General features: G+C 44.4%; 1 protein-coding gene across 2 annotated transcripts in view; it reads right to left on the bottom strand.

The window, feature by feature from the left end:
• Window positions 1-15,274, bottom strand: part of LOC113018538 (uncharacterized) — a 68,073-nt gene that overhangs the window by 39,513 nt on the left and 13,286 nt on the right. The window contains exons 2-3 of one of the 2 annotated variants that reach the window (XM_080299852.1): window positions 11,371-11,470; window positions 8,852-10,538 (exon numbers count right to left, since the gene is read on the bottom strand). In XM_080299852.1, coding sequence (XP_080155978.1) covers window positions 9,294-10,538; window positions 11,371-11,388 — 1,263 coding nt within the window. In that variant the 5' untranslated portion in view covers window positions 11,389-11,470 and the 3' untranslated portion in view covers window positions 8,852-9,293. Of the gene's footprint in view, window positions 1-8,851; window positions 10,539-11,370; window positions 11,471-15,274 lie in introns of those variants that run through there. The other variant, XR_013906975.1, reaches the window with a different exon arrangement.

Genomic DNA, 15,274 nt, shown 5'->3' with positions numbered 1-15,274 from the left:
GCTGTATCATCCATGTGCTCTCTGGCAAACTTCAGACGGGCCTGGACATGCACTGGCTTCAGCAGCGGAACACATCTGGCACTGCGGGATTTGATTCCCTGCCGTTGTAGTGTGTTACTGATGGTGACCTTTGTTACTTTGGTCCCAGCTCTCTGCAGGTCATTCACCAGGTCCCCCCGTGTGGTTCTGGGATCTTTGCTCACCGTTCTCATGATCATTTTGACCCCACGGGATGAGATCTTGCATGGAGCCCCAGATCGTGGGAGATTATCAGTGGTCTTGTATGTCTTCCATTTTCTGATGATTGCTCCCACAGTTGATTTTTTCACACCAAGCTGCTTGCCTATTGTAGATTCACTCTTCCCAGTCTGGTGCAGGTCTACAATACTTTTCCTGGTGTCCTTCGAAAGCTCTTTGGTCTTGGCCATGGCGGAGTTTGGAGTCTGACTGTTTGAGGCTGTGGACAGGTGTCTTTTATAGAGATGATGAGTTCAAACAGGTGCCATTCATACAGGTAACGAGTGAGGGACAGAAAAGCGTCTTACAGAAGACGTTACAGGTCTGTGAGAGCCAGAGATTTTCCATGTTTGAGGTGACCAAATACTTATTTTCCACCCTAATTTACGAATAAATTCTTTACAAATCCTACCATGTGAATTCATGGATTTTTTTTTTCACATTCTGTCTCTCACAGTTGAAGTGTACCTCTGGTTCAAATTACTGACCTCTGTCATCATTTTAAGTGGGGGAACTTGCACAATCGGTGGTTGACTAAATACTTTTTTGCCCCACTGTATATCTGCTTGTCATATTGGTTCTGACGGGGTGACACTAGGTGCACATCCCCTCGCCATACGCTTTCTGAAAGGAGTTCGCCGGCTGAGGCCCGTGCTTAAGTCCAGTGTGCCTGCTTGGGACTTGTCTTTGGTGCTGGAGGCCCTTTGTAGCCCCCCGTTTGAACCCATTGAGTCTGTGGATATTAAATTTCTTTCATATAAGACTGCATTACTTCTCGCTTTGGCTTCGGCAAAGCGAGTGGGTGACCTTCATGCGCTCTCTGTGCATCCCTCGTGCACACAGTTCTCTTCTGATGGCCACAAGGTCGTATTGCATCCAAATGCTGCCTATTTTCCCAAGATCATGCCTGCATCTTCTAGCTCAATGGAGTTTGAGTTGCTGAGCTTTTGCTCCCCTCCTTTTGCATCTGAGGAGCAGAGGAGGATGCATTCTCTTTGTCCAGTGCGTGTGCTATGCACCTACATTGAGCGCACTCAGAATGTGCGTTTATGTGACCAGCTGTTTGTCTGCTTCGCTGATCCAAATAGAGGTAGAGCTCTGTCCAAATGGAGGCTGTCCCACTGGATTATAGAAGCTATCTCACTGGCATACAGCACCGGTGGTCTTGCTTTGCCCCACGGGGTCAGAGCTCATTCCACCAGGGGGATGGCAACCTCATGGGCTCTTTTTAAAGAGGTGCCTGTAGCTGATATTTGTGCGGCAGCTAGTTGGGCATCAACGCACACTTTTGTGCAGTTTTATCGGTTGGATGCTACAGCCCCTTCGGTGGCTCATGCTGTCCTTTCTGCTGGGTCTACCACTCACTAAGGATGTGGTGGTCCGATTCCGGTTTGGTGGCTGCTCTGTGGGGCGTGTATATATGTCCCATACTTATGTGTTGTACCGAGTGAATCGACTGAAAGGGAACGAATAGTTATGTCTATAACTTCTGTTCCCTGAAGGAGAGGAACGAGGTACAACACAAGGTGGCCCCACTGAGCAGTTTGGCTTGGTGAAGAGCGGCTATCGAACTGAGGGATGACTGTGATGACAGCGGCTATATGTGCAGGCAGGGCCGTGCGCGTGTCATCACACGTCATCTGCCTTAAAGGCGTGATTAAAGGTTTCTTCAGCCAGGACACACGAGGGCGTGATATCCCATGCTTATGTGTTGTACCGAGTGAATCGACTGAAAGGGAACTCCCAAACACTAGTGGTGTGCGATACTGCATATTTTGGTATCGATCTGATACCAAGTAAATTCGGGCCAGTATCGCCGATACCAATACTGATACGATACTTTTCAATAAATAAGGTGGATGCCTCATTGAATTGCTAAATCGCAATTAATTTTCATGACCTTAAGTGTTTGTGTGATGTTTCCTTTGGTATAATTAATTAGTTAAAACCCAGGACATAATTAGGAGAAATTATTTATTCATAATTAAATAATTTTTTTTTATTATTGTTGCGGCTCGTGGTCTGCGATGCCACTGCAGATGAGATGGACTCACCTTCACGGCATCTACAATGATGCCTCGCCGGCTTAAAACCTGTGCGCTGCTTGTGCTGTTGTTGTTTTTGGTGTTGATGTGTACAGCTGGCAGCAGGAGGGTTGCAGCCGTTGAATGTAGGCTACTGTTACAGCAACCGTGTGATCACTGTAAGGGTGGACAGCGCACGGCTTGGGGTGAGCCGGAGGCTGGCGCGCCTGCCAAGCTGGAGACGGAGGTCGAGGTGCGCGGGGGTGCATGCTGTCCACTTCGGCACGCAGGCTGCACAGTCCTGCGTGCCGGCCGTCTGCCCAGCTACCTGTGAACCCCAGCTCACTTCCACGCCTACTGCGCCACCGCTGCTTGCCATATGGGTGGCCATCAGGCCAGCTCCGGGGCTTCCGCTGGAGGCGCGGGCGACCGCCAGAGTGGACACTTCCCCGTCGCTGGGCTAGGGCATGGGGCGCCGATGGTCCGGGCCAATTCCCTCGCCTGCTCGCGAGGTGAGGTGAAGCGGGCGAGGGGGGTATGTGGCAGGGTGTGTTCTGCGATGCCGCTGCAGGGTTGGTGGTGGTGATGTGTACGGCTGCCAGCGGGAGAGCTGAAGCCGTTGAATGTACTGTTACAGCAACCGTGTGATTATTGTAAGAATAAATGATGCTGCGAAGCATGAAAATGCCATCGGGTCTGCCCTGGTGGCGATCTTTTTTTTTTTTTTTTTTTTAAATCTTAAGTGCACGCAAACCAGTACACAAATTAAAACAAATACTATTTATAAACTATAATACAAAAATTACAATTAAAATTCTCAACAACAAAAACAAAAAAATGTATATAATTAATATGTAAACAACTTAACAACCCCCAAAGTGTCTAAGTCACGTGACGTGTCAGTGCAACACCGAAACATAAGAGTGGGGGAGAGGGAGCAAAGTGTGCCTGCTCTCCGCTGACACAGGAGCGGTGTGTCCAGCGACCTGGTTGTTTCGTTTTTGCCGTTTTTACTTACCTTGGATCCAGATGAAACCATTGTGTCCTTTGATGTAGTCTCTCTCTTCACTTGCATACCCACCAAGCAGTGGTGTGTGTGTGTCTAGAAAATTTTTGTTGGGGGGGCCAGGTAGGGGCACAGATTTGGAGAAGGGTGGCAGATGTAATTGGCAGATAATGTTAAAAAAAAATTCTACCAACCATTAACCATAATTCAGTAACCCTGTAAACCTAATAACCGAATGCGCTTTTAACTCTTATTAGAATGAGATTTTAACCACTACGGTGCAAAGTTTTTAGACACTGCGTTGATAAAGTACAAGAGACACAATCAGTGCTTTGTCAGTGTTTACTCAGCATTCAAGGACAGCAATATTTGCATAGTATTTTTACTGACATATAGTGCACGTATGTTTTGAGCAAAAACATTTTTGAATATTTAACATACAATTGGCAAATTAGCCAATGCCAATGCAAAACTTTATCTGCCTGTTAAAAAAAGAAGATAATCTTATTACAAACTGCTGTTTGATTTTTAAAACAGGAAAAAAGTGGAGAAACAACTGAAAAGACTAACATTTGAATAAAACCTGAAAGCAAGTAAATACTTTCTATGCTGCCTTATGGTAAACTTTGGTAATATTGATGTATAAAGAACAACACTAGCTGATGATGACATACAGTCAGCTGGCATGGTGACACTGCTGGACTGGGACAAAAAAATTGGGCATTTTGACTAGAGACCGGCCCACCAGGTATTAAAGCCAAAAAGCCTTTGAATGAAAACAAATGCTGTTGTGACAGTGATGTACACTGTCTTGTTGGTATATGTATGATTTCTATACATTTTACGTCAGATAAAAACTTTGTTCGCAAGATTCAGATAATTATTTAATAAAAGCTAGATATTTTAAATGAGAATAAGAAAGAAAAGTATTTTTTGTGCCCCCAACTCGTTAATGAGGAACAAATCCTCATTTCATCCTATGATAACAGCATTTTCACCATTTCAGCCAGTGTGAGTGGCTGATAAACCTCCACATGTACCACCGAAAACAGTTAAATTACAGGGAGTGCAGAATTATTAGGCAAATGAGTATTTTGTCCACATCATCCTCTTCATGCATGTTGTCTTACTCCAAGCTGTATAGGCTCGAAAGCCTACTACCAATTAAGCATATTAGGTGATGTGCATCTCTGTAATGAGAAGGGGTGTGGTCTAATGACATCAACACCCTATATCAGGTGTGCATAATTATTAGGCAACGTCCTTTCCTTTGGCAAAATGGGTCAAAAGAAGGACTTGACAGGCTCAGAAAAGTCAAAAATAGTGAGATATCTTGCAGAGGGATGCAGCAGTCTCAAAATTGCAAAGCTTCTGAAGCGTGATCATCGAGCAATCAAGCGTTTCATTCAAAATAGTCAACAGGGTCGCAAGAAGCGTGTGGAAAAACCAAGGCGCAAAATAACTGCCCATGAACTGAGAAAAGTCAAGCGTGCAGCTGCCAAGATGCCACTTGCCACCAGTTTGGCCATATTTCAGAGCTGCAACATCACTGGAGTGCCCAAGAGCACAAGGTGTGCAATACTCAGAGACATGGCCAAGGTAAGAAAGGCTGAAAGACGACCACCACTGAACAAGACACACAAGCTGAAACGTCAAGACTGGGCCAAGAAATATCTCAAGACTGGTTTTTCTAAGGTTTTATGGACTGATGAAATGAGAGTGAGTCTTGATGGGCCAGATGGATGGGCCCGTGGCTGGATTGGTAAAGGGCAGAGAGCTCCAGTCCGACTCAGACGCCAGCAAGGTGGAGGTGGAGTACTGGTTTGGGCTGGTATCATCAAAGATGAGCTTGTGGGGCCTTTTCGGGTTGAGGATGGAGTCAAGCTCAACTTCCAGTCCTACTGCCAGTTTCTGGAAGACACCTTCTTCAAGCAGTGGCATAGCTGGACTGGCCATCGGGCATACCGGGCATTTGCCCGGTGGGCCGCTGGCGATTTTTTGTTTTTATGGGCCGATGGATTTTTTTTTTTTTTTTTAGGAAGGGTATATATAATGAAAGGTGTTGGATTGGCCAATTGGTCATGATCGACTCTGGGCTGGACCAATTACAACCGAGGAGGCTGGATGCACCCTCCCCCTTGTTTAGCAATCACGTGATTTTCGCGCATTGCATGCCGGGAACTCGTGGCATAACAATCCAAGTACTGCATCAAATGCAAGCATTTGCAGCACCGCAAAACGTTCATTCTCCGGTTCCAATACCTTCTTGTTTTTTCTTTGCCGCACAAAAAAGGAATGTACAAAACGAAGGAGAACAATGCCGGTCCGTACAAAAACATACTCGACGAAAAGTCAAAGAAAAGATACGAGGAAAAAATCAAAGGAGTGAAAGGGTCAGACCCTTACGAGCACACAGAGTGGACAAAATACATTAGCGTGCTGCCCAACTTTCACCACGCTCATATTTATAATTATACGCTTCTTGGAGTGAGTGCATACACTCATGAAGTTTAGTAACTTCAGGTCACTGCAACAAGCCCAGGACCAGTTTACCGACGGATGGGTACAGGACCTTGAAACGCACCGTGTAGAACGAAAGACCATCGTACGAACAAAGTTTACCAGTCTCACAAATCGTCTTCATAAATACACATTCGTTAACAGTTTATTAATATAACCTTTGAGCTCAACGGTAATTAATTAGTAGTGGAAATAATTTCTGGTAGCATCACAGAAATGTAGCAGTGACAATAATACTGTATGCTGTAATCGCACTGGACAATTAGTGATACAAAACAACTGTTTTATCCTGTGAATAAAAGAATATGTTTTTGTCAGTGTACCATGGTAATAACAGAAGCGAAACGCAATATTGTGTCAGGACAATTCACTATTTATGCACAATAAACAAAGGAGCATAGCGCGACAATTTCTGTTCAGCGCCAGACTTGCTTGTAACCTATATCACCAATTATGTTAAGAAAAATGACGTATTAACTACTACAAAACTCTGACCTTTGTGGGAATGGAGCAGACTAACATGTGAGCTGGAGTGTTCTGAGACGTTATATTTGGTATATCCAGACCATCAGCTCTTACTTCAGAAACATGGCTTAAAAAATTTATCTTCAACGACGTAATCCGATAAAAAAAAAAAAGGATCTCTTTACCCGTCGGCTTTCCGTGGCTGTCATGCGACCGGCTATTGCAGTTACAACAGCTTCTTGCCATTTTTTTATTGCTGTGTAACTGAGCTCAATTGAAAGCCTGCGTGCGCTAGCACCTCTTGCCACAAGTTCCCAGAATCCTTTGCGGTTTTACCCCTGAATGACGTCACATTTTCAATTTTTATCCTGGTCGGCCGTTCTCTAGTCAAAATGCCCGGGCTGATTTTTTGTCCCAGTCCAGCCTTGAGCAGTGGTACAGGAAGAAGTCTGCATCCTTGAAGAAAAACATGATTTTCATGCAGGACAATGCTCCATCACACGCGTCCAAGTACTTCACAGCGTGGCTGGCAAGAAAGGGTATAAAAGAAGAAAAACTAATGACATGGCCTCCTTGTTCACCTGATCTGAACCCCATTGAGAACCTGTGGTCCATCATCAAATGTGAGATTTACAAGGAGGGAAAACAGTGCACCTCTCTGAACAGTGTCTGGGAGGCTGTGGTTGCTGCTGCACGCAATGTTGATGGTGAACAGATCAAAACACCGACAGAATCCATGGATGGCAGGCTTTTGAGTGTCCTTGCAAAGAAAGGTGGCTATATTGGTCGCTGATTTGTTTTTGAATGTCAGAAATGTATATTTGTGAATGTGGAGATGTTATATTGCTTTCACTGGTAAAAATAAATAATTGAAATGGGTATATATTTGTTTTTTGTTAAGTTGCCTAATAATTGTGCACAGTAATAGTCACCTGCACACACAGATATCCCCCTAAAATAGCTAAAACTAAAAACAAACTAAAAACTACTTCCACGAACATTCAGCTTTGATATTAGTGTGTGAATGTGTGTGTGAATGGGTGGATGACTGGATATGTAAAGCGCTTTGGGGTCCTTAGGGACTAGTAAAGCGCTATATAAATACAGGCCATTTACCATTAATGAGTTTTTTGGGTTCATTGAGAACATGGTTGTTGTTCAATAATAAAATTATTCCTCAAAAATACAACTTGCCTAATAATTCTGCACTCCCTCTAGTTTGAATATGAAATCAGGGCTCAAACTTCTTGTTCTGAGACCATTTCTTTATTTTTCACACCAAACTGTTTAATAAGACAAACTTTACACAGAGTTCATCAAATATAACTAACGCTTTAACATTATCAGGATTTCATAATGCAAACTTCAAATCAACAAGAAAACAGCTGCAGAACATGTGGATCAAAATGATTTCATTAAAACAACATGTGGACTTCAACGATACAGTAAATACACTAAAGTGAAAGGAGGAGCCAAAAATAGATGTTTAATAGAATTTGAATTATTTAAAGGGTCCTTATGTGTGCTGCCGTTTTTAACGTTTAACATTTCTTTGAAATGAATACATTTAAAAAAAAGAAGTTAATTTTGGAAAAACTAAGAAAGTTCAAATGAAAGAAATTGATATATATCTATATCAGTAATTTTGATCGCCCTGCATGTAGTGACAGTGACAGAGAAGCTGCATGTATAGATGTACATATCTATACATGCAGCTTCCTAAATGTAACATTCAGGATTATTCACTGCAGGTCCAGAAATCAGAGCTACCTCATCAGATCCAAATGTGACATCAGCTGACACTCTTTACATGAGATTCCATCTGAACTCTGTGGAGCCTGATCTCAAGGTTTTTAAGTCCAACCCTGAAGCCAGAAGAGGATCTTTCTCTCTCTTCAGATTCATTGTGATCCAGTGATTTCAGTCCTACATGATCAGGCTGATGTTTGCACAGAGCAGATAATGAAGTGAATGTTTTTGCACATTGGTAACAGTGAAACAGTTTATTTACAGCGTGGAATCGTTTGTGTTTGGAGTATGAACTGAGATTCCTGAAGCTCTTGTCACACTGGTCAGAGCTGAAGTTCGCTTCCATGTGTGTACAATCATGTTTGTTACGATGACCTGATTGTGAGAAGTTTTTGTCACAGTGTCTGCACTTGTATGGTGTCTCTCCTGTGTGGATTTGCTCATTCTTGTTCGTTAAGCTCACGTGCAGTGGTGAAGGATGACCCACACTAGTCACAGATGTGCTTTTTAACCCCACTGTGGAAGAGTTCATGTATTTTTAATGTACTTGGTGTGTGGAAGCCTCTCCCACATTCTTTGCAGTAGTTCATTTTGTCTCCAGTGTGTCTACGTTGATGCGGTTTAAGGTCCCGTTGATGATTGGAGGTTTTTCCACAAAGGTCACAGAGAAACGTTTTCCCACCACCACAGTGACGACAGGGTTGAGAACTGGATCCATCTGTGTTGCTCTGCTTCTAAACAATGACAGCGTAAGTGATCTCTGCCAATGTCCAACTACGTTTTACTGTTTACATTATAACACTCAGCTTACCGAGCGAAAATGACTCTTCATTTTTCCAAACTGTTCATTCAGTATAACTCCATAAGTTTACTGATTAGACTTGTTCCAAACAATCAGGTTAAAATTACAAGATAAAAAAATCAATACATCCTCACAGTAACTGCACTTGTAGAGTTAATTTCTGGTGTGGATCTGTTGGTGTTTTTTTCAGGTGATGTGGAACTTTAAAAGTCTTCTCACACAGTTCACTTTTGTAAGGTCTCTCCTCAGAGTGGCTAAACATGTGTCGTTGTAACTGTGCATCTGTTGTAAACAGTTTCCCACACTGATCACAGCAGGAAACATAATTTCCAGTGTAAATCCGTAGGTGAATATTTCGGTACTGTTTGTCACTGAACCTTTTTCCACAAAAATCGCAGCTGTACGCCTTAATTCCAGAGTGGGTAACTAGATGCTTCTGTAAGTTTCGACTTTGAGCAAAAGCTTTACCACACAAGTCACAGTAGTGTGCTTAAACTACACTGTGGATGAGTTGGTGTTTTTTTAAGGCTCCAGCCCGGGCAAAAGACTTTCCACACAACCCACAGCTGTACGCTTTAACTCCACTGTGGATGAGTTGGTGTCTTTTTAAGTCTCCAGCCTGAGTAAAAGATTTTCCACACAAGTCACAGCTGTAAGGTTTAACTCCACTGTGGATGAGTTGGTGTGTTTTTAAGCCTCCAGCCTGAGTAAAAGATTTTCCACACAAGTCACAGTTGTAAGGTTTAAATCCACTGTGAATGAGTTTGTGTGTTTTTAAGTTTTCTGCCAGGGTAAACCACTTTCCACACAAGTCACAGCTGTAAGGTTTAACTCCACTGTGGATGATTCTGTGTGTTTTTAAGTTTCCAGCCCAGGTAAAAGACTTTCCACACAAGTCACAGCTGTAAGGTTTAACTCCACTGTGGATGAGTTGGTGTCTTTTTAAGTCTCCAGCCCGGGTAAAAGACTTTCCACACAAGTCACAGCTGTAAGATTTAACTCCACTGTGGATGAGTTGGTGTCTTTTTAAGTCTTTAGCCAGGGTAAAAGACTTTCCACACAAGTCACAGCTGTAAGATTTAACTCCACTGTGGATGAGTTGGTGTGTTTTTAAGTTCTCTGCCTGGGTAAACCACTTTCCACACAAGTCACAGCTGTAAGGTTTAACTACACTGTGGATGAGTTGGTGTTTTTTTAAGGCTCCAGCCAGGGTAAAAGACTTTCCACACAAGTCACAGCTGTATGCTTTAACTCCACTGTGGATGAGTTGGTGTGTTTTTAAGCCTCCAGCCTGAATAAAAGACTTTCCACACAAGTCACAGCTGTAAGGTTTAAATCCACTGTGCATGAGTTGGTGTCTTTTTAAGCTTTGAGCCCAGGCAAAAGACTTTCCACACAACTCACAGTTGTAAGGTTTAAATCCACTGTGCATGAGTTGGTGTCTTTTTAAGCTTTGAGCATGGGTAAAAGACTTTCCACACAACTCACAGCTGTAAGGTTTAAATCCACTGTGGATGAGTTGGTGTCTTTTTAAGGTTTCAGCCAGGGTAAAAGACTTTCCACACATGTCACAGCTGTATGCTTTAACTCCACTGTGGATGAGTTGGTGTCTTTTTAAGGCTCCAGCCTGGGTAAAAGACTTTCCACACAACTCACAGCTGTACGTTTTCTCTCCCTTTCTTCTGTGAGGTTTGTCAGCCTCCTGAGAGTGCTGACTTCTTGCTCCATGTTGGTCCTGCAGTGACAGAGGCAGTGAGTGAAATGCAGTCGTGGAACAAACTGAAACTCCCTCCGTCAGTGGAATCAAACATGTCAACAAACACATTGCTGGTGTGTTACCACCACCTTCTGGTGATAGTATCACATTACAATGATGTAACCAAAACTAATGACATGGCCTCCTTGTTCACCTGATCTGAACCCCATTGAGAACCTGTGGTCCATCATCAAATGTGAGATTTACAAGGAGGGAAAACAGTACACCTCTCTGAACAGTGTCTGGGAGGCTGTGGTTGCTGCTGCACGCAATGTTGATGGTGAACAGATCAAAACACTGACAGAATCCATGGATGGCAGGCTTTTGAGTGTCCTTGCAAAGAAAGGTGGCTATGTTGGTCGCTGATTTGTTTTTGTTTTGTTTTTGAATGTCAGAAATGTATATTTGTGAATGTGGAGATGTTATATTGCTTTTACTGGTAAAAAATAAATAATTGAAATGGGTATATATTTGTTTTTTGTTAAGTTGCCTAATAATTATGCACAGTAATAGTCACCTGCACACACAGATATCCCCCTAAAATAGCTAAAACTAAAAGCAAACTAAAAACTACTTCCAAAAACATTCAGGTTTGATATTAATGTGTTTTTTGGGTTCATTGAGAACATGGTTGTTGTTCAATAGTAAAATTATTCCTCAAAAATACAACTTGCCTAATAATTCTGCACTCCCTGTATGGATGAGCCCAGGATAGAAAAGATAAAGCTGCTGTTAACGGGTTTTTAAAAACCAACCAGCTGAACACACAGTTTCAATAACAGTGTTGTGTTGTCTGTGATGTTTTTCTCACCTTTTGTGTTGAAGACATTTTTCCTCTGTAGTGGCTGAGCTGAGTCCAAATGGCTGAAATTGTTTCTCTGCTGTTCCAGACTCTTCTGCTCCTGTTACTCCTGTTGTAAAAAAAAAAAAAAAGTATCGATCGATATCGATATTGAACCGTTTGATACAGTGCTTTCGGTTCGGTACGCATATGTATCAAACAATACAAAATTTTAATTTATTTTATCAACTTTTCTTCTGATGATGCTGTCTGTGTTGAGAGCTCAGTGGATCTGCATTCGACTACTCCGCCTAGGCTCCACTGTCGAGCGCAGATCCACTGAGCGCAGCACAAGCTAGCAAGACAGTAGCTAAGCTGGTTGCAACATGGCAAATTGAACCTCCCCCACCCTCATTCAGATCTGGACTTTGGAACTATTTTGGTCTTCATGTGAAGTATGTACGGTGGCCCCTAGAGACAAAGCACGTACAAACTCCAAAACACACGCAAACTCCAAAACACTTGCAAACTCCAAAACACATGCAAATTCCAAAACACAACGGAAGTGCTCCAGGACGCTAGGGGCAGTGTTGAGCTTTTGTTACCTAGTAACTACACAAGCCAGGAAGTACCAATGACCGGATTTGGGGTCTGCAGCCTTAAAGGCCGCATTTTAAGGCCGATTACGTCACAGCGACACGACAAAGACTGTCCCAATTCAAAGGCTGCTCGAAATGCAGCCCTAAAATGCGTCCTTAATTTCCCTGAATTTTAAGGATGGGTCGGTGTAGCCTTCATGGCCCAACATATCCCAGACTTCATAGCGCGGCAGTGGTGTGGACAATTTTGCCGGGAAAAAAAAACGGCGGAAGCGGAGCGGATGAAGAGTAAACTTTCAGAAGTAAGTACTGAATATTATGTCACTTATTTATGCGCAAATGTTTTTATAATGAAGAACATTAAAACATCACTGTTGGCCACATGTTGGGAAAGTTATGTGACATTAGCGATGTTTGTACTAACTTGGTTTTAAAGCCTTTACTTCAAAATATACGCCGTACAATAGTTGACTTTAATCTTACAGAGAATGTGAGGATTTTGTGAATAATTAAAGTCAGTCATATATCCACAAACACAACAAGCTGAAAGTCAGTGAACCTGCTCGGTTTGCAGTCCTGAATATCACGGCACAAGCAGGATCCACTGCACTGTTAATGTGCAAATTCCCTGCTGACTCGGCCTCAGGATGTGTAGAGGCAAGAATCATATATATATATATATATATATATATATATATGCGCAGTATCTTAGCTGTTCCCAGGACTGCGCTCTTCTGGACAGAGATCTCCGATGTTGTTCCCGGGATCTGCTGGAGCCACTCGCCTAGCTTGGGAGTCACCGCACCTAGTGCTCCGATTACCACGGGGACCACTGTTACCTTCACCCTCCACATCCTCTCGAGCTCTTCTCTGAGCCCTTGGTATTTCTCCAGCTTCTCGTGTTCCTTCTTCCTGATATTGCTGTCATTCGGAACCGCTACATCGATCACTACGGCCGTCTTCTTCTGTTTGTCTACCACCACTATGTCCGGTTGGTTAGCCACCACCATTTTGTCCGTCTGTATCTGGAAGTCCCACAGGATCTTAGCTCGGTCATTCTCCACCACCCTTGGGGGCATCTCCCATTTTGACCTCGGGACTTCCAGGTTATACTCGGCACAGATGTTCCTGTACACTATGCCGGCCACTTGGTTATGGCGTTCCATGTATGCCTTGCCTGCTAGCATCTTGCACCCTGCTGTTATGTGCTGGATTGTCTCTGGGGCATCTTTACACAGCCTGCACCTGGGGTCTTGCCTGGTGTGATAGACCCCAGCCTCTATGGATCTTGTGCTCAGAGCTTGTTCTTGTGCTGCCATGATTAGTGCTTCTGTGCTGTCTTTCAGTCCAGCTTTGTCCAGCCACTGGTAGGATTTCTGGATATCAGCCACCTCCTCTATCTGCCGGTGGTACATACCGTGCAGGGGCCTGTCCTTCCATGATGGTTCCTCGTCTCCCTCCTCTTTCTTGGGTTTCTGCTGCCTGAGGTATTCACTGAGCACTCGGTCAGTTGGGGCCATCTTCCCAATGTATTCTTGGATGTTCCTTGTCTCATCCTGGACTGTGGTGCTGACACTCACCAGTCCCCGGCCCCCTTCCTTCCGCTTAGCGTACAGCCTCAGGGTGCTGGATTTGGGGTGAAACCCTCCATGCATGGTAAGGAGCTTTCTTGTCTTTATGTCAGTGGCTTCTATCTCCTCCTTTGGCCAGCCTATTACCCCAGCAGGGTACCTGATCACGGGCAGGGCGTACGTGTTGATGGCCCGGATCTTGTTCTTACCATTCAGCTGACTCCTCAGGACTTGCCTGACCCTCTGCAGGTACTTGGTGGTTGCAGCTTTTCTAGCGGCCTCTTCATGGTTCCCATTCGCCTGCGGGATCCCCAGGTACTTGTAACTGTCCTCTATGTCTGCAATGTTGCCTTCTGGTAGTTCAATCCCCTCAGTTCTGACTACCTTCCCTCTCTTTGTTACCATCCGACTACACTTCTCCAGTCCGAACGACATTCCAATGTCATTGCTGTATAGCCTGGTAGTGTGGATCAATGAATCGATGTCTCGTTCACTCTTGGCATACAGCTTGATGTCATCCATGTACAGGAGGTGGCTGACAACTGCTCCGTTCCGTAGTCGGTATCCGTAGCCAGTCTTGTTAATGATCTCACTGAGGGGGTTCAGGCCTATGCAGAACAGCAGTGGGGACAGAGCATCTCCTTGGTAGATCCCGCACTTGATGGTAACTTGTGCTATGGGCTTGGAGTTGGCCTCTAGTGTTGTACGCCACATCCCCATTGAGTTCCTGATGAAGGCTCTTAGGGTCCCATTGATCTTGTACAATTCTAGGCATTCCAGTATCCAGCTGTGGGGCATTGAGTCATAGGCCTTCTTGTAATCAATCCAGGCAGTGCACAGGTTGGTCAGTCTGGTCTTGCAGTCTCGGCTGATTGTTCTGTCTACCAGTAGCTGGTGTTTTGCGCCTCTGGTATTCTTGCCAATTCCTTTCTGTGTCCCGCTCATGTATTGACCCATGTGCCTGTTCATCTTAGCCGATATGATGCCTGACAGGAGCTTCCATGTAGTACTGAGGCAGGTTATTGGTCGGTAGTTGGAGGGGACCGGTCCCTTCTTGGGGTCCTTGGGGATCAGGACCGTCCGGCCTTCAGTTAGCCATTCCGGGTGTCTCTCGTTAACTAGCAGCTGGTTCATTTGTGCTGCCAGACGCTCGTGGAGTGCAGTCAGCTTCTTCAGCCAGTAGGCGTGAACCATGTCGGGCCCTGGTGCTGTCCAACTCTTCATACTGGAGACCCTTTCTTGGATATCTGCCACTGTGATGGTTACTGGACCCTGTTCAGGGAGGTCGCTGTGGTCTGCCCTCAGATCCTCTAGCCACTGAGCATTGCCGTTATGGGTTGCATCCTTCTCCCATATGCTCTTCCAGTATTGCTCCGTCTCCAGCCTTGGTGGTGCTGTTCTCTTATTGTTCCCTTGCCACTGAGACTACACCTTTGCTGGTTCTGTGGAGAACAGCTGGTTTATTCTCCTGCCTTCTATCTCTCTGGTGTACTTCCTCAAGCGGCTGGCCAAGGCTGTGAGTCTTTGCTTGGCAGTTTCCAAGGCCTCAGGTATGGACAGCTTGCTGTATTTCTTAGGCACCTTATTTGTCGCACCTTTCTGCAACTCCGTTAGTTGGCTAACCTCCCTCCGTGCTACTTTGATCTTGCCCTCTAGCCTCCTTCTCCATGGAGGGTACTGCCCCTTGTCGCTGTTCAACTTGTAGCCAAGCATCTCACTGATCACTGTTGCCGTATTGTAGATGAGCTTGTTAGTGTCGGTAAT

This window comes from Astatotilapia calliptera, chromosome 3, assembly GCF_964374335.1.
Source record: "Astatotilapia calliptera chromosome 3, fAstCal68.1, whole genome shotgun sequence".
In the NCBI taxonomy this organism is placed as follows: Eukaryota; Metazoa; Chordata; class Actinopteri; order Cichliformes; family Cichlidae; genus Astatotilapia; species Astatotilapia calliptera.
The sequence above is the reverse complement of the archived record's forward strand: the minus strand, read 5'-3'. Positions and strand labels throughout refer to the sequence as shown.